This window comes from Bacillus rossius, chromosome 1 (genome assembly GCF_032445375.1).
Source record: "Bacillus rossius redtenbacheri isolate Brsri chromosome 1, Brsri_v3, whole genome shotgun sequence".
Taxonomy (NCBI): Eukaryota; Metazoa; Arthropoda; class Insecta; order Phasmatodea; family Bacillidae; genus Bacillus; species Bacillus rossius.
This window is the reverse complement of record NC_086330.1, coordinates 127,914,918-127,939,474: the sequence shown is the minus strand read 5'-3', so window position 1 is coordinate 127,939,474 and position 24,557 is coordinate 127,914,918. Positions and strand designations below refer to the sequence as shown.

Sequence of the window (24,557 nt, the reverse complement as noted above, 5' to 3'; positions counted from 1 at the left end):
TTCTGGTGAGGATAAGGAAGAGTGGATGGCTGCAATTCAGGAAGCAAAATCTTCACTGGAGAAAAACGAAGCATTTGAATTTGTGCTAGAAGGCTGTGTTGGGAAACGGCAAAACTTGCTCTCTAGTAGATGGGTGTTTTGTGTCAAGGATGACAATAGATGCAAAGCCATGGCTTGTTGTAAGAGGATGTGAACAAAAGGCAGGATATGATTATGATGAAACTTTCAGCTCCGTGGTATCAGTAAATACATTAAGGCTACTCATTGCTTATGGGAAAAGTAAAGAAATGTCCTTCAAACAGTTTGATATAAAAACTGCTTTCCTGTATGGTGACCTGGAAGAGGAAATATTCATGTCATTGCCTGAAGGATTTGGAAGTACAACTGGAAGTGTCGTTAAACTGAAAAAAGCCCTTTATGGACTCAAACAAGCACCTCGTGCCTGGAACAAAAGGTTTGTTGATTTCCTTAACGAACAAGGAATGCAAAAACTTACTACTGACAAATCTGTCTTTAAAAATAGTGAAGCCAATTTGTTTGTAGCAATTTGGGTTGATGATGAACTAGTGATCTCAAAAAATAAAAATAAAATAAATGAAATTCTAACAAAGCTCCAGACTGAATTTGAGGTTAAAATAACTAACAGCCCTGAAACATTCATTGGCATAGAAATTGTCAATACAAGTGAATCCATTAGTCTTCATCAAAGATCTTACATTGCCAAGGTACTAAAAAATTTAATATGGAAAGCTCAAAACCTGTGAAAACACCTGCGGTTCCAATGAGTGAATTCCTCGAAGATAATCTAAATGGGAGTGTGAAGTTCCCATATAGGGAAGCAGTTGGAAGTCTGCTCTACTTGTCTAACAGAACAAGGCCAGAGATAACCTAAGCTGTAAATATGGCCTCAAGGAAAAGCAATAACCCAACAATGGAAGATGTTCAAAGTGTCAAAAGAATTTTTAGATATTTACAAGGTACTCAAGATCTAGGGCTGCAGTATTCCTCACGGGACAACAACACATGTATGGAAGCTTACAGTGACGCAGATTATGCCAGTGATACATATATCCAGAAGAAGCAAGTCAGGACACATCATCATGTATGCAGGAGGCCCAATTTCGTGGTCCACAAAATGCCAACCTGTTATATCACTGAGTACAGCAGAGGGTGAGTTTATTGCAGCAAGTAACTGTGTTAAGGAAATGTTGTTTGTGAAATCTCTATATAAGGAGCTAATTGATGAGGTAACACAAGTGAATTTTAATGTTGATAATCAAAGTACAATAAGGATGATTAAGAATGACAGTGTTTTCAAAAGATCTAAACCTATTGATGTAAGATTTAAGTTCATTTGTGAACGTGTAATTGAGGGCATTAACTTGGTGTACTGTCCTACTGAACGTCAATTGGCCGATGTATTTACCAAAGCTGTGACAGTAGGTTGTTATAGAAGTCTGGTAGAAAAATTCATGGTTAAATTTGATGTCTAATGTTTGCTTACATTGTTGCAAGTTAAATTTATGGGGAGAATGTTAAATAGTTAAATTCAACATCTGCTTTGTTTCTCCATGGGAATTTTTGGTATGTTGTGGTGGTAGGGGGGGGGGATGGAAAGGAACAAGCGAAGTGGACATGGGTGTGTTGTGTAAATAAGAACAGTGCAAAGGGTAGGAGGTGAATAAAGTGGCAGAAATAAATATAACCTTGTTTAATTTCACTGAGAGAAGAGCGAAAACCAATACCGTCATGGTTGGATATGAGAGCTTCTACTGTATTCATAACATTTACAACAAAAATCATACTAAATTTTACTCAAATTTCGAAACAGTTAGGTTGTCCCTACAAGAATTATGCTAATGTCATACTGCTAATAGACATCAAATAAATTTTAAATGATGTGAAGTAAATGCCATGTCATTAACTACAAAAAAATTTGTTATTGAATTTATAAGAAAACAAACAATTATTTAAATTTAAACACTTATTTACTAAACGATACTGAAATTAAGCTTGTAACCGAAATATATAATCTTGGAGAGCTCTTGGATTAAAAATTATTTTTTCATCGCCACACTGACAGTCAAATTCATAAAACATCTCAGTCACATTTAGGTTTATTACTAAATATGCTACAGTTAATATGCCCTTAGAAGATATAAATTAGAATGTGGATCTTTAGTTTAGAACTCATAACGGAAATGTTTAGAAAAAATACTAATTAAATTTTTAAAATCATATTTGAAAAATTTTATTCAACAGCCATACAAATGCCATGTTCACATAATCACTATCATATCATTTAAAATCATTAATGTGGTTTTGTCTAATCCTTTCATGAAACCTCATACATTATGTCCTACCTAGCTATTTTTTTTTTTTCTTATGGATTAAATAAATGCAATGCTGCAAAGAAAAAAGGATGGGCAGCTGTCACAGGGAACATGGTTTAAGGGAAGGAGTGGGCAGCTTCTCGACAAAGGGGGCTGCTACGACGCCTCAACTGAACCTTGCTCTGTCAGCCTAGAAAGCAGCCAGAGTTGTTTAATATGTATTACTAATATGTCATCTACTACTATTATAATTATTTAATATTGCCATAATCACAGATAGTATTGTAGGTAATTTTTTTTATTTCAATACAATCTTTTTTTTTAGTACCGATATCTCTTTTCATTTAGTGGTATTATCATCTTTTTTATGTCAAATGTTTTTGTTTTGAATGTTTTGTATTTTTATAGTACCAGCCTGTTTTGGACTAAGTCTGTTGGCTGGCAGTAAGTAAATAAATAAAAATATATATTTCAAAGCAGTCATGAGGAATGCCGACAGGAGTGAAAAATTTTTCGCAATTTTTACGAAAAAATATTATCACACAACAAATTTGTTTTATCACGTTAGTAAAATAACTCCTAAATTACTATAAAATATACATTGCAAAGTAATTGTAGGTATTAAAAATAATAAATAATGATGTTCTTAATTTTTAGGTTATATGGCTACAAAGACTCTGTTTTCCACACAAAAGCGAGGATATAAAAAAATATTAAAAATAGATATTTAGAGAGAATAACAATATAATGTACACAACATTTTTTCTTAAATTTCAAATTTTAGAATTATTATTAATAATAATAAAAGTAACTATTATTAATAATAGAATTAAGAAAATACAAATATAATTTGAAATAAGAAATACTAACTTTGTAAAATATAATTGTGTAACATAAGAAAATATTTTTTGATAAAAATCAGAGACTTTTTAGCAATTTTTAGGAAAAAATATTATCACACAACAAATTTGTTTTATCACGTTAGTAAAATAACTCCTAAATTACTATAAAATACGCATTGCATAGTAATTGTAGCTATTAAAAACATAAATAATGATGATCTTAATTTTTAGGTTATATTGCTACAAAGACTGTTTTCTTCTTTATTCAAACTAAATATCTATATGAGAATATTAATATATTTTATACTCACTTTTTACTGCACAGTAATCATATACTTAAGATTTAAAATAAAAATTAAACAAATACACAATTTGAACACTGTATACACACATTCAATTCACATATGTACAGCAGTGATGTACAGGGACTGAAGACGTGTACTGGCTGCGCGCACACCACTGAGTATCTTTATATATATATTTCTTGTGTGCGTGTGTATGTCACTGAACTCCTCCTAGACGGCTGGACCGATTTTGATGAAATTTTGTGTGTGAGTTCACGGGGATTCGAGGATGGTTTAGATTCACAATTGGATATTTTATCTCGATTCTGAGTTAAGAAAAACTAAAAAAAAACACGCTTTGAAAGCAAAAATTGCAACGCATTATTAGAAGCCATTAAGTTTTGCTATTGTAAGGAACTAAGTAGAGAGTAAGAAAAAAATAAAGATCCTGACAGTTTATAGTGTCGCCATATTTGTTTCAATTTTCAATACCCTTTTTGTATATTAAAATTTAAATTGCAGAAAAAAATCATGTTTCATAGCCACACAAATAGTGAGGATGGTTTAGATTCACAATTGGATATTTTATCTCGATTCTGAGTTAAGAAAAACTAAAAAAACACGCTTTAAAAGCAAAAATTTCAACGCATTATTAGAAGCCATTAAGTTTTGCTATTGTAAGGAACTAAGTAGAGAGTAAGAAAAAAATAAAGATCCTGACAGTTTATAGTGTCGCCATATTTGTTTCAATTTTCAATACCCTTTTTGTATGTTACATTTTAAATTGCAGAAAAAAATCATGTTTCATAGCCATACAAATAGTGAGTGTGTGTCATTTCTCTATGTCCACAAGGTCTCGCCGCGTCAATTTTCTCCTTGGAGCGAACCCGTCCGCTTAATTAAATAAACAGCTTTTATCGTTGAATGATTTCATGATTTATTTAATGAAAATATGCTCTCATAAAAAAATTAGTTAGATAGACATTCAAAAGGTGTCTTTCTCTCACTCTCTCTCTCTCTCTCTCTGAAATGTATGTAGCTTGCTCGCGGGTCAGTAATGCAGACAATCTTTACATTCTAGCTCAAGACGGAAAAAACAGTAAATGTGGTTTACAAAGACATTTTATGAAGTGTCTTTCCGTCATTACATTTGAAAGTAGAAACATATTTACTCAAAATTTAGGTAGTAACATATTTTTATTGCAAAGACTGAAATAGAGGTGAGAAAAATTATCATTTTTGAACATAAGAAAACTACTACAACTGTATCAACTGTTATGTTATAATGTTTAAATTTCTAAACGGTGCAAGATAATACAAAATTTCATGCGGAAAAAGTCGTGGGCAGCAGATACGTATAGTTATAGGTGTGGGGCTATGCATGCTGATTTTTCATATACTGCATGGATGCGAACATGTAAGAATAATCTATCTATCTTACTATAATAAAACAGTACTTTTACTGTGTGTCTGTTTGTACGCGATTTTGATGAAATTTTGTGTGTGAGTTCACGGGGATTCGAGGATGGTTTAGATTCACAATTGGATATTTTATCTCGATTCTGAGTTAAGAAAAACTAAAAAAACACACTTTAAAAGCAAAAAAAAACTAAGCATTGTTGATAATTAGCCTCCATGGCAACGGGCTTTTGCATTGTTGTTGCCTTCTGCGTAACCATGGGAAAGGTTTTTGGTAACGGCAGTGGCCTGCCCAAGAGGAGGGGTATGTATAATGAGAAGATACAAAATGTCCAGCGTAGAAATACTTACCGCCATATCCATATCTCACAAAAAGTACATTTGGACAGGACAATGTCTGTCGGGTCCGCTAGAAAGATGTATAGAGAGATAGAGATATAAATAGAAAGATAGAGAGAGTTATAGAGATATACATAGAGAGATAGAGAATTAGATATATAAAGAGAGATGCTTAGTATACGTTTAAAAAATTACAAAAAAAATTGATTGAGGCATTGCAACGCATGCCGGGCATTATCTAGTATACATATATATCTATACATTCACGTCACGTGACCATGTCGATGACGACTTAATGAATTTACTCCCTATCCAAACCTTCCTATAGAAGTTTGCACTTCAAAAACAAAATTACTTATTACAAATAAAAATAAGCCAAAATATAAAATGAATTTTCATACAGCAATTAAAATTTAACTTCAGCTTTAAATACTTGAAAGAAACTTACATTCTGCATACGCACCTGGGATCGGCATGGGAGGCTTGTTCTTGTTCATGTTGAACTCGAGTGGCGCATCATTCATTGCCGGGTTCATCATGCTCTGCTGAATATGCTGCATCTGCTGCATTTGTTGCAGCTGCTGCATCTGCTGTAGCTGCTGCATCTGCTGTTGCTGTTGTTGCTGCTGCTGCTGCTGCTGTTGCTGTTGCGTGCCGGGCGGCGCCGGCTGCATGAAACCTTGTGGGGTCATCATGGGCGCGGTCATGCCGATCCCTTGCTGGGGTGCCATCATGCCCATCTGCATGGGGTTGATGGGCGGAGGTGGCGGCGGTGGATCTGCAAGTTAATTTGCGATACTGAACATCAGAGCATCCACCATACAGAGCATAATAAGCACAGTGTCCTCTCTGGGTTGCACACATCTCTAATAACCCCCACTGCACACTGATTAAGGGCCCTGCCTTCCTGGGCATACACAGTGTGCAGATCTTTGGAAAAAACTGACAGATTTGAAAACTAAATATGTTATTAAAATGGTGTCTGTTTACAAAAAGCATTTAAGAATGTGGTAAGGGCAGATGAATTTTTCTATTTTCATATTTTGTTTTAAAACAGTGCTTTTAGAAAAGTGAAAATGGCTGAAATGCAAATTTTCAAAATAATGTTTAGGCATGAAACATCTGGTAGAGATTCTAGGCTGACTCAAGTACCTTTCATTACACCTTTATCTCCATTTCTCCGGTCATATACTGTTATGGTTACCACATAAGTCTTATAGTAGTCCTATGCACAGTGATAAGACTGTTCGCCAGTCAACAGCCTTGCACTTAAAGGCGAACCTGCGCTAGAAGCAACAGCAAACGTCACACTTGTCATCCTGCCTCACCAACACAAATATACCCCTCATTAAGTAGGCCCCTCTATCACATCAACTTTTGAACATTTTTATACTCAAGTGATCAAGAATTCCAATCAAGAGCCAATCATTTTAGTGAGTTAAAAAATACTACATTGATAATTATTTATTTTTCAGTAAAACTATTTTTACCCAGTACATCATCCCTCCTCCGGCGGATTCAGCGAATAGAAAACTTGTGGACACACAACTAGCTGGCAGTCTGGGTGTCCACACTTAAACTATAAGGTAAAAAAAAATGCAGCAGAGTCCTAGACACCCAATGGTGTGTTTTAAAACACAGTTTCTCTGCATAGTTGTCATATATGGGTTATTCTCAGAAAAAGGGACAATTGATGAAACCAACTACTTTAGTCTTATTATATTGAGTAAATTTACAGCTTTTATATAACTTAACTTCAATGTAATCTTTTAAATATGTGCCATTTTACAAAATATGAATATGATCTGTATTAGAATTAATGAAACCCTTAAAGTTATTGAAATATCAACTCCATGGACTAAATTTTTGTGGTAGGCCTACTCTTTATAATGTATCTAGTTCTGTTCCCAAAGTAGCCATCAACTCCATAGAAAACAAGAAATTGTAAAAAAAATCACAAGATTGCATTGGCAACAATGTTTTAATTGCAACAGTTCCATAGATTAAGCCATTATGTGTCATGTGGAAAAGCGATTCTCTGGTGGTAGTGAGTGATTTAGTAGGATTAAGTTATTTGAAATGAGATTTTAAGTGAGAAGGTTTATTACCTATCAACTCCATGCTCTCTGAATAGTAGGTAATTAATTGCTGAAAGCATCCAGATTAATGTTAATTAAAAGCAAAGAAAGAATACTTGTAAAATATAAAACAATGTCTTCCTAACCTAAAAATCTAACTACTAACACCATTTCATCAACTCCATGGAATGTCCTGGCCATGGAGTTGATGAACTGCACGGAGTTGATGTATACAATACATTCCCTACTGTTTGTAACATATTAAATATTTTAGGCTTTGCAGAACATAATATTACGTACCATTGTATCTATTGTTAGCATAAGCAATCTAGTTGAATATGTTCTCTAGAATGTGTAAATTGTAAGAAAATTAGCACAGCATTTGAATTGCTACTTCCATTGTACACTAACATTTTTTTTTCCTATGAATACATATTTAAAGTATGTTTCTACTCACAAATAGTAATTTTATAACTAACTTAAATTTATTTCCTGTATATCATTTGGTATCTTCTACTGAATAGAGTTGGACAACAATGTTCAAGAGTGTAAGTAATGATATTGAAACATGTAGGTACCTACCGGTACTCAACCTGACTTCAATTAAGAAGTTAGCCACAGCATACAATAAATTTAACTTCATGTAGCTTAAATATTTCTGATTTTATAATTTGACAATGTCAGGTCATTTCTTGAACCAAGTGAGCTAGTAGTTAGTAAAAGGTTACATTTTATTTCAGGTTTGTTAAAAATATAAGAACCTAGAAATGCTTCTGTTTATCATTAGAGCAATTACCATACTAAATTCAATACCCTTGATCCATTATCTGTGACAATATGTTTGTAACACAACACATCATACACATGATTAGTTGTGTACCTGCCGATGTAGCGTTCCACATTACCTACTTGTCCACTGCAATGGCTATACTGATTAACAAATGCATTTCTGGACCTATTGCCACACAGATTTTCGTCTCCTCCACGTGTCTTGCATAGGTACCTGTAGTTTTGATGTGTATTTAAAATACGCTATGTATAATGTGTTATAGAAATAAAACTATGTAACACATCAGAAGAGTACATTACTTAGAGGATGTGAGAAGCGACAATTTCATCATTTTCTGAAAATGCTATTTTTTTCCTTTTTTTACAGTTTTTTTCTTATATCTCGAAAACTACGCATTTTTCGAAGATGGCCACTCTATTCAAAACTAAAGTAAACAAAATTTCCTAATAATGCTACAGTCAACTTTCATTTTCTGATGAGCGGTTTCAGCTCTAGAGCGTGCTGAAAAACAGCAATTTTTTGGCCCTACTGTTAAAACGTCAAAAATGCCCAGTCCCACCCCAAAAACACAAAAAATATACACGTTATCAACAAAAACTCTTACACCACATGAAAGAACATTAAAATCGCCCTCCTAAACAGTGGCTAACTTGCCTTGAGGCTGACTAGGCCCAGGCCTACAGCGGCCAGATATTAGGGGCAGCCAATCTGCGTAATATCTGCTTGGCAACAGTGAGCAGAGCGATAAGTCTCAATGTTAATAAAGTAATTAACTCAATGAAAATGATTTTGCATAATATTATATGTAAAAAAACTCCAAACTTAAATATATGAACAGAATGCAATGGTTATTTAATTTCACATTCACACAGTCTACCTCTCCTCCTAAAACGTGATGGTGTAAAGTGCATTTGCCTGTCTGTCTTTTCCGCAATAACCCAGTCCCTTCCCCCTTACTGTGCGGTCCTTTCACTTCTTTGTCGCTCACATTATCCCTTCAAGATTCCACCCTCCAAGCCCTTTCGAGCATCTTGCAATCCATCTTCTCTTGTGGTAGGTTAGTCACCTCTGAATAACCAACGTGTAGTGGTAGAATCATTAAAGCTACAATATTTGCTCAGTTTACATTGGCCTTTCTAGTTTTTGTTATGTGTGTGATTAATGTCTCGTTCAGAATTTGTAATTTGTGACAAACTGTTAATAGATGAGACACAGACAAACGTTGTGAGAGAAGAGGATTGAAATCTTTCATTCAAGCCGGTAAGAAAAGAAGAATGGTAAGTTTTAAATATTTAAGAGAAACAATGAAATTGAAGTTCACGATAAGTGCAGCAAGAATTACATGACAGAAAAGTCTAATGCTGCTTATTTGAAGAGGGCTCAAGAAAATCCTGAATCAAAACCGCTGCATTCAAGTATCCTTGACTTTGCCTTTAAAACTTCACTGATTTTTGTGTGGAAAGGTGCCTATGGACTATGCCAAGAACAAATCAAAAAGACTCCTTCAAAACATAATTTGGTATACCCTGTGAGGAACTTAGCCATTAGAGAAAATGTGCTCACGCTCGCAAGAAACCAAAATGAATTTGAGCGAAGTATAGTACAACATGTACAGCTAGCAGCTGATGCAGTACTATTTTCTGTGCATGAAGACTCTGCATCAGCCCCCACTAACTCACTCCATGAAGTTGACAGACCACCAGGAGATGGTATGCAAGTATTTTACTGTTTTCTAGAAAACAGTGACGAGGAATGTCAATTGACCAAGGAAGAATTGATGGAGCAGATTGAAGGTGATTTCCACCGGCGTCATTCCTCTCACCTCTTCAAATCGGCTTAGCAACATTTCTTTACAAAAAAAAATCCTCGAAAATTGATAGATGTTCTGTCTTCCATGGGTTTTTGTTCCTCATACAATGAAGAAGCAACTCAATTCGAATTGTCATGAATTATACGCTCTCTCCTGGCTGTTAACCAACATGCACTTTGCCGGATGGTCTATGACAATGATGTTTTCAACATTAAAACTCTGAATGGATGAAATACATTCCACAGAATGGGAGGTATCTGATGTGTCACCCCAAAAACTTTTGTTGTCCCAGGTCAAAAGGTAGCATGGCTGAAGGATGTACCATAGCACAATTTTTTGGAAGCTTAGGAACCGTAGGTACCACTGAAACACTTTGAAAAGAATGATGTCGGCGTAGCTTCTGTTCACATCAATGACCTAAGCACACTGAAACTACCCGCTTCTGAGAGGCTTCTTCAGCCCATATCTTGCAAGTGCAAGACAGATTGCTACGGTAACTGAGGGAGTAGGCGAGGAGGACTGTTCCTCACAAAACTGTGTCAGCAACGTGAAGGGTCATGCTCCAACAATGACGACAATGTGGATATAGAAGAGGAAGACGACCTGGACGAGCCCCTTGCAGTACCACTCCTTGAAGCATCTGAGGCAACAGAGGGTACCAATTCATGTAAAATTTTGTAGCATTATAAATTTTTACTAAGTATTTTTTTATCATAACACAAATCATTCTATTTCAATTTTTTCAGTTGAGCAGCAACAACTCGCTGTTCAGCCTGGACCATCCACAGCCCCTGACCCTTACCCAGGCCTTCTATTGCCCAAGACCCTTTACCTGGACCTTCTAGTGCCCAAGAAACATTGCCTAGGCCACAAACAACCAAACAGGGTTGACTTATATAACTGTGCCCATGGCATCAGGTATTTCTTCATACATTGATACTTCCTTCACTATACAACTTATCTGTCCTTTGTAACCATGTTATAACACTAAATGCCTTCTTTCTCGTCCAAATGGAGAACCTACTCAAAGTAAGAAACCAATTCTGGGATTGTCTTTCACTCATTTCATGGCAGATGTGCATTTGTACATACCGATTTCATAATCAGCTTTATATTTAGTGTGATGTACCTAATATGTTATAAATATGATTTGATAATATTTCCATCAAATATGCCTTGCCATCAATTCAATCAAAACTACCTCTCTCAAGTGTAATACAGCAAAAGTATAGCGCCGATCAGCGATAGACAGGTGGAAGGGGTCCTTTTGGTTGTATTGCGCAGAAGGCATTTTTCGTAATTTTCACTTCGCTCCCTCTCCCCTTATGAGAAAATTGAATGTTAAAGACGTCCTTGTAGGCAATTTCGTGTACTTTCACGTGTATAAGGGTTTTGGTTGAAAACATGTCTATTTTTCAAGTTGTAGGGGGTGGAAGTGGGCATTTTTTAAGTTTTCACAGAAGGTCCAAAAAATTGCTGTTTTTCAGCATGATCTAGCACTGAAATCGCTTATCCAAAAATCAAGGTTGAATAGTGTATTTTGTAGAAAATTTGGTCTACTTTAATTTTGTATGCAGTTTTTTTTAAGATATAAACAAAAAACTTGGAATTTGGATTCAGCACCTCAAAAAAAACACAAAACCACTGAGAAAATATCTTCAGCAATTTTGTTAGGGAAAACCACCATTTGACTGGACTAATATCTACAAATACCTTGTACCTAAACCAATTTCATGACTATTTTCAAAACCTTTAAACAAATTTTTTACTAATTTTATCAACTAACTGTGATTTTTAAATCTACACACATAACCAAAATTAAATAAGAGCAATTGCAATACAAAATTTTCTGGTTCCCAGTAACCTACAGATTTTTACATAAAAAAAACCTTAAACATTTTCAGATTTAAATTTCTAGTGCGACTATAAAGTGAGGCGGCATCAAAAAAAAAATTAGTTAGCAAACAGTTGCTGGAAATTAAAAAGTTTGTTGTATCTTTAGGACTTTCATTAACAGTAGCTACCCTGATTTACTTGTAACCCTTTGACACCAATAACTGTACACCACATTTAACAAATTTTTTTAAAAGTCACTTGTACCCCTTGGCATTTCACACCCTCATTTACGAGCTTCTTGCTTCACATCTGTTTTACCATATTTAATGGCAGCAACGTCAATGTAGTGGCCACTAACCCGTGGCCCACAAAGTATGAAGAAACGCTGTGTACCCATGATCACACTCAAGACAGTGCTAGCTGATGAACACAGCTGGGGCTCCAGCACTTCCGCTATGATATGGAACCTCTTCCTGCAGCTACGCAACTATCACGAAAACTGACGCAACGTTACAGTTCTGATAACAGCTGGCACGGATGCACCAAGACAGCACTTTCTGTCATAAAGGATAATAAACATCCCAGTGTTGAGGCATAAAGAAAATATTAAGTGAATTTTATTTATACTAAATCAAATTATTGATATACATATTTATTGCTTTACATGCCTGCATAGATTTTGTACAAACTTCGGCAGGAAGCATGAAACATCAGAAACAACTTCACATAGACTAATTAGGTACCACAAACCAATTAAATAATTAAACCATACATAACACAAGACAGACATTCTTTTGCATAGTTAAGGTTTGTTTGTAGAAGCATGTATAGACTGATTTCAGTTGTTTAAGCAAATACAAATATACAAATACTTAATATTATAATATGCATTTTAAATTGTTTCTGGTTAAAATTTTAGTACTGCCATATAAGTATAACTATTAATGTGTGTAGAAACTTTATAACATTAACCTTTTAGTTTTTTTTAACAAGATGGGCAGTATTTTAAAAAAAAATTACTTGTCGAAAATCAGTTTTAAAGCCGATGTTTTATCAGAGCCATTTCTAACAGTTTAAAATTTCTGCTTGTTTCATGCTGCTAATTGCTATCTGCGTTTGATGGTGGCAAGAAATATTTACGATTCAGGCAGCAAATTATAGCGGCAGACACAGAAAGTATGTGTGATTAGTATTCAGAAATATTGGAATTTGAAAAGAGACTATTTTATTTAACAGTTTGATAATCATCATCAAAATTATCCCTTCATCCTGATGGCATGATCTTTTATACATTGAATCTGTAGTACATGATGCTTGCTGTTTTCTTTTAATCTAGTACATCAAAAGATCCTGGACATAACTTGAATATCACTACAAACAAATTATGACTTTTCATTTTTCCTCCATATACATTTTAAAATCTTGTTTGTTATATCACAAGTGTTTGTTAGGTATGTCTAGTATCTTTCGATTAATTTTTACAGAATCATGCCAAGGATTTAGGCATATGCTGTATAAATTTGCATAAGTGATACAAACCTTTTACCGACAGTTTATTTATCACGCTCAGCATTATTTTAAAGAATTCTAGATTAAATTTTGTGTTGGAGTTTTGTATTATAAGTTTATTTGCAACACAAACAACATAAGAACACACAGAGTTTGCTCATTACTGAGGTTAGATGGTTACACATCACTGGCGAGTACTGACTCGCTCACTTGTTTTCTTTTTTGTTTATTTTTGTTTTTTTTACTGAAATCATGTTTTTATTGTTTACATTTTGTGCAAAATTGGCAAATATTTACTTCAAATTTTTTTACTTGATTGTGCAGTAAATAATTTGCTGGTTTCAGTAAAATATTTCATGCATAAAGTTCAACCAATATACACTTCTTTTTGTTTAGTCAGTGATTAGATAGTCACCAGCCTTGCACAGTGTGTATAAAATAATATTTTGTTTCTCACTGCTGAACATGCAATGGTGCATTTTAAAGTGTTTTATTGAATTACTATAAGAAATTATGTAGTCAAAACTTCAGTTTATTTAAATACTTCATTAATTTTACTGTACATTGTACTTTTTTGAACCAATGTTAATGTGTTCACACATCTTTCTAATGATTCAGTTACTTCAAAAAAAATGTGTTTTTGTATTTTACCTTATTTAAAATTTTCTACGAAGGGTATTTTTTGGAAGTGTATGGTTTTTTCGGATGCTAGGTGTGTACACATCTAGGTAACTCAAGTAAATGGTTGAATAGGTTAGCAGTGTTACATTAATAATATTTAAATTCATTCAAAACAAAATGCCTTTGTATTGGTTTTTCCAGCAGGCTAGGTGATTGCACATCTAATTTATCATAACTTTAAAAAAAATGTTGGTTTGGTAAGCAACATATATGTTGAGGGCAGGGGCGCATCAAAACAAAGGCAAAAAAATATTTTAAAATAAATTTTTTTATATCCTTGTCTTAGTCCTAAACACTATGAAACAGCACTGCAATACTCCAAGTAATTTAGCAGAAATAACAGTTGTAATCGCTAAGTTAGGTACTACAGTTCAATTGCGTTTATCAGTTTATGGATGGTATAAAATTAGTAAACATATTATCAATATGTAAATGATGTAAATTTGTGTTGGGCTTTAATAGCATATCTGAGACTGTTTTCCAAGAGAGCTCCCTGATCCTGTTGTCACCGCCCTACTGTGTACTTGATCTTGTGGTTCTTCAGAGATCCTTAGGAATATAGTGTAAACAAGGCTGTTTAGAAAAATAACGTTGGGATTTTTAATAGAACTATGTTATGGCTGGAGCATCTTTTAGAAAAAGTTGTAATGTACGGACATTCAACGCCGTCTTTTTAAAAACAGTCTCGGCTACTCTATATTTCCCAAGAACTCTGGAAAACCAAGTTGCACTTAGTATCAAGATAACAGTAAGGTTGCAGAAAGGGCAATCTTTTGTAAAAAAAAAAAAAAACAGTCTTGGCTATGGTGTTAAAGTACAGCACAAATTTACATCACTCATTTTTAATGCTTTACATGTGAATTTCTTGAAATATGAGAAAACAGCTACCTATAACGATTAAAAATAAAACAAAAAACTCAATAAATCCATTATAATTAACCATTGTTACAATATCAGTTTTTGTTATGTAAGGTACCTAAACTAAAAAGGTAAATACTCCAAGTATCACACCGCTCTATTAGGCAACCATTCAAATGCATGTTAGGAATTTTAAAAAAAGCATTTTGGGATCTATAATTTTTTTCCCAGAAAACTGATTTTTTTTTCTTCACCTCTACCATGATTCTCTTACCTATAAGAGACTTTAAAAGCACGAAAAATTATGCAGATTTCAATTTCTAAAAAAATGTAAAAAAAAAACATAAAAATTATATAACTTTTATTTCTGAATTCTTGTATCAGTTGCAATATTTGTTTTTGCATATATAATTGGAATCTCATTTTTATTTTTTTTTTCCCCACAATTTTCCTCAAATTCATAGACCTCCCCACTAATTTTTTTTTCATAATTCAGTGTAAATTAAAAAAAGTTGTTTTGAGAGATAATGAAGTAAAATACTATAATACAAAACTACCACCAATCAGGACATTTAAACAGCTTAAGTTATAACCATTCTGTACTGTCATCCTTCACCTTAAGCAGGAATTACAACAGTCCATCACCTCCGTCTGTCAATCACATGACCTGCAGCCAATAAGATGGCCAAAAAAATTTCTTCCGTCCATCTGTCAAAAGTTTGGTAACTTCCTACTTTTGATGGCCGGACAGAAGAATATATAACCTCCAAATTACAGCTAGGTTTTTGTGTCAAATATTGTGTAGCTGCTTACTTAATTATGTCTTAACTTAAGTTTAAAGATTTTTTAAAAGCTGTTTTTTAAAACAAAAACTGTCCGCGATACAAAAGTGCAATTAATAACGCATGATAACTCTGGAAAAGCTTAAATAAATACCTGACTGAAAAATATTCAGTTAAGTTATAAGAATTTAACTTACATTATTAACTAATCTATTACGTATTAGTAATGTTCTCCTAAATTTAAGTTTTCTCGACAGTTGTCAACGTTGAAATGAAAAACTATTATGACTGACGAGCGGAGTGTAGTACATTGCTCGGCGAGTGACGGACGTACGCAACGGGCTATTGCTAATTCTGGTTTTGGAAACAGAAATTTGTTATTTGCCTAATATTAAACTAAGTACGAATATATAAAAAAGATTTAATACCAAGCTAACACAATATTTTATAATGAAAAATTTTTATTCAATATAAACATCGCATATACAGCGTCCAGAACGGAGCAATGGGGCAGACACTAAATTAACAATGAAATATACCATATACAAACATGCAAAAGTTAGAACTAATATACATATAAAAGTAAAATAAATATATTCCGTACTTAAAGAACTTGATGGAATAGGAGGATTTCCTTGATAACTAAAAGCCATACCTCACTACCCTTAAATAACACATTAATAAATTCTGAAAAAAAAAACACACAAACAAGTCACAAAAAACCATAGACAATACGACGCAAATTGGCTAACATTGAGTAACAGCCAAAGAGTTATAAAGTAGTAGACAAAATCTTGATTTCTGAACAGTATAATACAAATTAAAAAAGTTTGTAAAAATTATAGTCTCAACAACACACCTGTTATGTACTGTTCGCTCGGTTGGTAAGGCTGAGAGTGTTGTGTTGTCTATGGTTCGTTAGTCAGCAGCTGGCATCATGGCGGGGGAAGCATCGGCGTCGCAAGGATATATTTTTTTGGGGGGGACTGCAATTGATTTAGTTGTTGAGGAATATCCATCCCCTGGAAAAGAAGTGGGGGGTCCGGGGGTCCTCCCCCGAGAAAATTTGGGGTTAGAAGGTGCAAAAAGGTGGTTTTTAGGCATTTTTCTTTCCTAAATATTCTAATTATAATTTATTTTTTATAAAAAATATTTTCAGAGTACAAATTTGTAAAAACACAGTTCTCACTTTACCACGATTGGACTAAATGCAACATGCGCAACATATGGGTTGTATCACAGAAATCATATTTTTAATATAACTACGAAACTAAATATATTATTGGAGGGGACGAAATTGAAGACTTTTATTATTGGGGGGACGTGTCCCCCCTGTCCCCCACGGTTGCGACGACCATGGGGGAAGCCTACAACTCACATAGTTTCGGTTCCCTACCACGTTCGTGCAACTTCGGATTTCTCTCAAAAATTGAAATTAAAAAAATCGAAGGGTTAGGTTAGGTTAGGTCAGTCACAACATGCTTGTTTTCATTGGATTTAGCAGCTGAAGTGGAGTTAATACCAAAACGCAAAACTTCGGAAATCTTCGGAAATTCTTGCAGGGAACCGAAACTACGTGAGTTGTAGGCTTCCCTCATGGCGGACAGTTCGTCAGATAACCTGTGTAACCAATGTATCGCTTAATGCACACACAGTGTGTGTAATGGGTACACAAAAGTGGCGACGAGGAATTCCGAATCGGTTCGTGCGCATGGAGTGGTGTGCAGGCGATGATGGCAGCAATTGGGGTTAGGGAGAGTTTGTGCCGGGTCGGGACACGTAGAAAAGTTACCATGCAAGGATGCACTTTTATTTTATAGCCAATACAATTGGAAACAACGAAGCAAAACGCACTGTGTTTTTCACTGTCTGCGTGGTGAAACTAGACAACTTAGTTTCATCGTTGTTAGCTCCACAGGCTGAGGCGTTTGCCACGCCTCCATTAACTTTACTTTTATTATTTGTTTGTTTTAACGTCCTTTTAATTTGGTAATTAATTATATAATATGTTATGATAGATTGTTTGGCACTTGGTTCATTTTCGTCTTGAAGATCGATTAAAACAAAAGCATTACGGACATTCGCGGCGCTGCGCTTGTGTGTGTTTCCGCGAGCCAACACCGCGCGGCGCGCTGAGCCTTATGACGTCATGGTGACGCGTTAACCTGCGACGGTCTGCGGCTGGCGAGCGGGGAGACGGTGCTGGCGGCTGGTGGAGTCGACTTTGGCTAGCGGGTGCAGGCGTGTTGCGCCGCTGCTAAAATGGAAAGGCTGTTCCATTCACCTACGCATCGACGAGTGCCCAGCCCGGGTTATCGTCCACCATGCTGCGCAACTACAAGTAAGCCTCGACGCAACCGCTATTAACAGCCGGACACCGGGTTGGTTTTTTAAGGAAAAACTATGAGCAGAGAGACTTGACTGATCTTAAACTCAAATTCATTATCTTGCTAGTTTCTTGAATCGTAATGTGGCAAAATAAACTCTACTTCTCCTTTTTACGCTACGTGAGAATTTACGTAAACTGCAAGCCAGACTTAACACATTGCTGTGGTGCGGGATGTGAAACTCGCATAATTACGTCGAAGCGAGAGTCTGGTTTGACTAAAACATTGGAAATTGTGCCTAAACAACAGTTATAGACAATTACGTCATCCAGGATTGTAATCAACGGACCTGTTAGGGAAAAACTAATGCTTTCTAAATATTTGTATAATTACCCGTAATGTAGTGTTTATAATATGTGATTACTTTAGATGTCCTTTTCTTTAATGCGAGATCTAGATCTTCTGCAGATTTGTGTAAATGGTTCTGTATTTCAATGTACCAAGCCGATGCCAAGCGGAAATATTAAATAGTAAACAGGCAGTGATGTTTTCAATTATTATCCAGGTCATTCTTTTTTGCCTAGGGACCGTACTTCTCACTGCATTTAGTTGGTACTCCCTTCTGCGATCTCCGACTTTAAACTCGAGCGCCTTAAGTAAGGCCTCAAAACTGCGCAACTCTGCTTGTCAGAGTCGCAGACGCGGTAGTTTTCGGTGTTTAAGATACTTATTGATTTTTTATATCACCAGTATGGCATTGGCTTGGATATATAAATTACATAAAGAGGAGATAATGACTAATTTAAGAGCTGCGTCAGTCGAGCACAGTGCGGACGAAAGCATAGATGTTTTAAGACAGAAGTTTGTGGCGCATTTGAAAGGAGAAAGAGTTACGTGGCAAACGGAACAGGCAGAAGCGAGTGGGTCTGGCTCGCTTAGTACAAATTTTCTAAAAAATAAATTTGCTTTGCGATCATTAGAAAATGTTCCAAAACTGCAGTCAGCAAATGTAGAGGATATATTAGAGTTTTGCATGGCCGTAGACAAGCTAGCTAACGCAAATTATTTTTTCCAATGAGAGTGATTTAATTTTGGCTGTTGCTTCGCGTTGCACAGGCTTAGCTTACGATATAGTTATTGCGGGTTATAAGAGTCATATGTCATGGGTTGATTGTAAGGAGGCGTTGTGGAATAAGCTTTGTCCTCGGCGGGTTCGTGAGCAATTAATTATGAGTAAAGTTTATAGATTTCAGGAGCTAAATGAAACCGTCTTGCATTTTGTGCAGGAGATTTTGGATTATGCGAAGGCACTAGGAGTGAGTAAGACTGAGGAGGAATGGGTTAGTCTTGTTCTCGAAAATGTTTGTCCACAGGTGCGTCATGAGTCGTGTTACGTGAACAAACCACATAAGTTGTCAGATTTATTAGAGTGGGCAGTGGCGGTGGAAAACGTTTGTTTTACCAGTTTCCAGTTCAAAAAGCAATTAATGCAAGGCGCGGTGGGCAAAAGTAGTGAAAGTTCGCGAGGGCCAAATAAAGTTAAGAAGGGAGGTACCTGTTTTCGGTGTGGGCGTTTAGGGCATTTCGCTCGTGACTGTCGGGTTTGACTTGAGGTTTAGGTTTTTTTTATCGTCGTATTGGTTAGTTTTTTTTTTTGGGGTTTTAAATTTTTGTTTTTTTTTGGGTGGCTGCTCGACTTAAGTATAGGGCTTATGCTGCTGAGTAGGTTTCTTTTTGCGCCTTACGTGTCTCAGAGGTGGATTACGGTTACTACCCCATAGTAAGGAATTATGTTGCTTGTTTGTTAACGAGTAAACGGGAAAGTGGCACAAAGCATTGTTTGGTCTTAATTATTGTTTTTTTTGTCTCTCTCAAGTGTTTTTCTTCGCGTGTTTTTTCTCACTGTGTGCTTTTTTCTTCTTGCTTTTCTTTGAGGTCTGTTGCTTGAATGGCGTGTTTTGAGTGCTTACCCGTTTTCTCGCCTTATAGTGGCTCGTAGCTACCTAAATTTTTTTTTGTTTTTGGTGTTAAATTAGTTTTTTTTTAAGGGGGGGATATTGAGGCGTTTGCCACGCCTCCATTAACTTTACTTTTATTATTTGTTTGTTTTAACGTCCTTTTAATTTGGTAATTAATTATATAATATGTTATGATAGATTGTTTGGCACTTGGTTCATTTTCGTCTTGAAGATCGATTAAAACAAAAGCATTACGGACATTCGCGGCGCTGCGCTTGTGTGTGTTTCCGCGAGCCAACACCGCGCGGCGCGCTGAGCCTTATGACGTCATGGTGACGCGTTAACCTGCGACGGTCTGCGGCTGGCGAGCGGGGAGACGGTGCTGGCGGCTGGTGGAGTCGACTTCGGCTAGCGGGTGCAGGCGTGTTGCGCCGCTGCTAAAATGGAAAGGCTGTTCCATTCACCTACGCATCGACGAGTGCCCAGCCCGGGTTATCGTCCACCATGCTGCGCAACTACAAGTAAGCCTCGACGCAACCGCTATTAACAGCCGGACACCGGGTTGGTTTTTTAAGGAAAAACTATGAGCAGAGAGACTTGACTGATCTTAAACTCAAATTCATTATCTTGCTAGTTTCTTGAATCGTAATGTGTAGAAATAAACTCTACTTCTCCTTTTTACGCTACGTGAGAATTTACGTAAACTGCAAGCCAGACTTAACACATTGCTGTGGTGCGGGATGTGAAACTCGCATAATTACGTCGAAGCGAGAGTCCGGTTTGACTAAAACATTGGAAATTGTGCCTAAACAACAGTTATAGACAATTACGTCATCCAGGATTGTAATCAACGGACCTGTTAGGGAAAAACTAATGCTTTCTAAATATTTGTATAATTACCCGTAATATAGTGTTTATAATATGTGATTACTTTAGATGTCCTTTTCTTTAATGCGAGATCTAGATCTTCTGCAGATTTGTGTAAATGGTTCTGTATTTCAATGTACCAAGCCGATGCCAAGCGGAAATATTAAATAGTAAACAGGCAGTGATGTTTTCAATTATTATCCAGGTCATTCTTTTTTGCCTAGGGACCGTACTTCTCACTGCATTTAGTTGGTACTCCCTTCTGCGATCTCCGACTTTAAACTCGAGCGCCTTAAGTAAGGCCTCAAGGCTACCGATGAGACACCCATCGCCGAGGTATTCAGCAAGCTTTCCGCACATTTCGAACCGAAACCCAGCGAAATTGTGGAGACTTACCAATTTTTGAAACATGACCAGCTAGCGGATGAAACAATAGCAGTCTATCTGGCGGAACTCCGGTGACTGAGCACGCATTGTAAATTCCCCAATTTGGAGAGGATCTTGAGAGACAGACTGGTGTGTGGTGTGCAGGATAGATCGGTTCCGCACGTGTTGATGTATAAGGATCCACTGAGCTTCATAGAGGCAGTGGATATTGCTATGGCGGCTGAGGCAACAGGGAAGAACATATTGGACTTATGTGGAAAAGGAGATGAGATAAGTCCAACGCGTGTTGACAAACATCCGGGGCATGCGGTGGCGGGCAGAAGCCATACTGGCAGACGTCTGGACGGTATTCAGGCAAACATGGACACGGGAATACATAAACAAATTATGGACCCACAGGAGAACAAACAGAAACAACAGTGTTGGTGATGTACAGAGAATCATGTTGTGGAAGAGTGTCGGCATGTGACAACTGTGTGCCAGTTTTGTTCCAAACAGGGCCACATAGAGAAAGCCTGTATTACAAAACAAAAACATGGTAGGCCTACTGGTGGGGCTCAATAGGAAAATGCGGGGAATAAGTCTAACTCTGGACTTACTCACGTGTTGTCAGATACAGTAAGGGAGCAAGAGGGAGAACAGAATGAAGCAATGTACAGTTTAAATAACTTGCGAGCATTGAAAAGTAAGGCACCCTTTGTCATGGACGTTTGTTTGGATGGCAACAAACACTGCATGGAAATAGATACAGGCGAGAGTATTTTTCTGTTATTAGTGGGGAAACATACAAGGCCCTGTGGCCCGAAAAGCTACCATTGGACATGTGGAACATCGCATTGCGTACGTGGTCCCAGGAACAGTTGCGGGTTAAGGGAGTTAAAACGGTCTTGGTAAAAACAAGGGGAAGTGAGGCAGTACTGCTTCCGGTTTTAGTGGCGGCTGGGAAAGGGCCGAGTTTGATGGGGAGAAACTGGTTGGAGCCCTTTGGGATTTCTGTGGAGGGCATTTTTATGGTAGAGAGTTGCAAGGAACCGAGTGTTGTGCAGAAGAGCCAATGGGTGGAGGAACAGGTAGCCAAGTATCCAAAGGTATTTGACAGCAGTTGTTTAGGAAATTATAAGGGTCCATCAGTATCCCTCACACTTAAAGAGGGAGCCACACCAGTATTTAGGAAATGCAGACCAGTGCCTTTTGCAATAAAGGACAAGGTAGGGGATGCAATCGACAAGCTGATGATGCGAGGAGCTTATGAGGCAGTGCCGTATTTATCGTGGGTGACACCTGTCGTGCCTATTATGAAATCGGATGGGTCCATTCGCATATGTGCTGACTATAAGGGCACAATCAATCCAGCATGTAAGACAGAGTGTTATCCGTTGCCGACCATCAACGAAGTTCTGGCATCGCTGGCAGGGGGTAAATATTTCACGAAGCTGGACTTGGAGGATGCCTACATGCAGGTTGAAGTCGGCGAGCGAACGGCAGATTTGTTGACTGTCAATACCATCAAGGGATTTTTTAAGGTCCGCAGATTACAGTTTGGAGTGAGCAGTGGCCCTGCCGTGTTTCAAAGGCTCATGGAAATACTCTTAGCAGGAGTAGAAGGGGTGGAAGTGCTACTGGACGACATGTTAATAGCGGGCCCAAATGAAGAAGAGCACTGGACACATGTAGTGGAGGTACTGGTGAGGATAGACAAGGCTGGGTTACAGTTGAAGAAGTCTAAGTGTGTTTTTGCATCCACAATGGTGAATTTTCTAGGTTATAGGATAGATGCGGAAGGGATACATTCCACAAACGACAAAGTGGAAGCAATCCGTAGGGTACCAGTGACCCAAAACAAGAAAGACCTGCAGTCTTTTTTGGGCTCGCTCGATTTCTATGAGCGGTTCTTGAGATATAAAGCTAGTGTGATGTAGCTACTACACAGACTGCTTGATGGAAACACTGTCTGGAAATGGGAGACACAACATGCAGCTGCATTTACCAAGGTCAAGGAATTGCTACAAACAGTGTGCTGGTTCATTATGACACCACAAGATCTCTGGTGCTAACATGCAACACCTCAGAGTATGGCGTGGGTGCAGTGTTGGCACACATCATGGATGATGGTGAGGAGAGACCGGTCGCGTTTGGGTCGCGCACACTGCAAAAGTGTAAGCGGAACTATGCGCAAATCGACAAGGAAGCCCCGCTGTGATATTTGGGGTGACTAAATTTCGTCAATATTTGGGAGGCAGATCATTTACAGTGGTGACGGACCACAAGCCATTATTACGAATTTTGGATCCCAAGTGCCCAACCTCAGACATACTGTCACCTCGTATGTTACGGTGGAGTCTGTTGCTGGGCATGTATGACTACGCCATCATGCATAAGCCAGGGGTCAGGATTAAACATGCAGACTCTTTGAGCAGGTTGCCACAGCCGACATCACCAAGTGAAGTCCCGGCAGTGGCAGATATCCTGATATTTGAAGCAATGCCGAACGCCCCCTTGGATGCTCAGGCCGTGGCACGATGCGTAAGCAAGGATCCAGTGTTGAAGAGGGTGAAGCATTTTGTGTTGCATGAATGGCCACAAGAACTACCAAGTGTGGAGGTTCTAACCTACTGGAACCGCTGGTTATAACTGTCAGTCTACCATGATTGTGTGCTGTGGGGAACTCGGGTGGTAGTTCCGCAGCAGCTGCGAAGTAGCCAACTAGGAATGTTACATACATCACATGATGGAGTGGTGCACTCAAAGGCCATAGCTTGAAGCTACATCTGGTGACCAAAACCGGACGAATACATTGAGGTGATTGTCAGCCATTTTCAGATATGTCTGGCCGAATGCAGGGCACCAGCGAAGACCCAGGTGCCATGAAGCACACCCCAGAGACCATGGTCCCATCTGCATGTTGATTTTGCGGGGCCCTTTCAAGCGAAGACATTTCTGGTTGTTATCGATTCCTTTTCAAAATGGCCAGAGTTACGGATGGTGCTGTCAATGTCATCAGCTGTAGTGGTGCAGGAGCTGAGGAGTATGTTTAGTAACCATGGTATTCCGGACATTGTGGTGTCTGATAATGGGACTGCCTTTGCTTTAAGTGAAATTAAGACCTTTCTAGAGAAGAATGGAGTCATCTACAAGTATATGCCCCCATACCATCCGGCCAGTAATGGGCAAACCGAGAGAACGGTGCAAACTGTCAAGGACAAGTTGAAGAAGTTAAAAGCAGGTGACTGGAATACGATATTGCACAGACTGCTCCTTTCGTTGCGCACAACTCCCAGTACAGTCACGCAGAAGACGCCTGCCGAACTCTTGATGGGTTGGAAGCTGCAGACGGTTTTCGACAAGCTGCAGACGGTTTTCGAAAAGCTGCATCCTAGGTCGCTGTCAGGTGCGGGAAAATGGTTAGTGGAGGATGGGTGCGATGGTAAAATGAAACAGTTTAGTGAAAAGGACCCAG

General features: G+C 37.4%; 1 protein-coding gene across 9 annotated transcripts in view; it reads right to left on the bottom strand.

The window, feature by feature from the left end:
- Positions 1-16,296, bottom strand: part of LOC134545685 (ecto-NOX disulfide-thiol exchanger 2-like) — a 114,627-nt gene extending 98,331 nt beyond the window's left edge. The window contains exons 1-2 of one of the 9 annotated variants that reach the window (XM_063388628.1): positions 16,166-16,296; positions 5,681-5,995 (exon numbers count right to left, since the gene is read on the bottom strand). In XM_063388628.1, coding sequence (XP_063244698.1) covers positions 5,681-5,995; positions 16,166-16,214 — 364 coding nt within the window. In that variant the 5' untranslated portion in view covers positions 16,215-16,296. Of the gene's footprint in view, positions 1-5,665; positions 5,996-11,995; positions 12,021-12,049; positions 12,533-16,165 lie in introns of those variants that run through there. The other 8 variants (XM_063388625.1, XM_063388626.1, XM_063388629.1 and 5 more) reach the window with 8 other exon arrangements.
- Between the last annotated feature and the right edge of the window lie 8,261 nt (positions 16,297-24,557).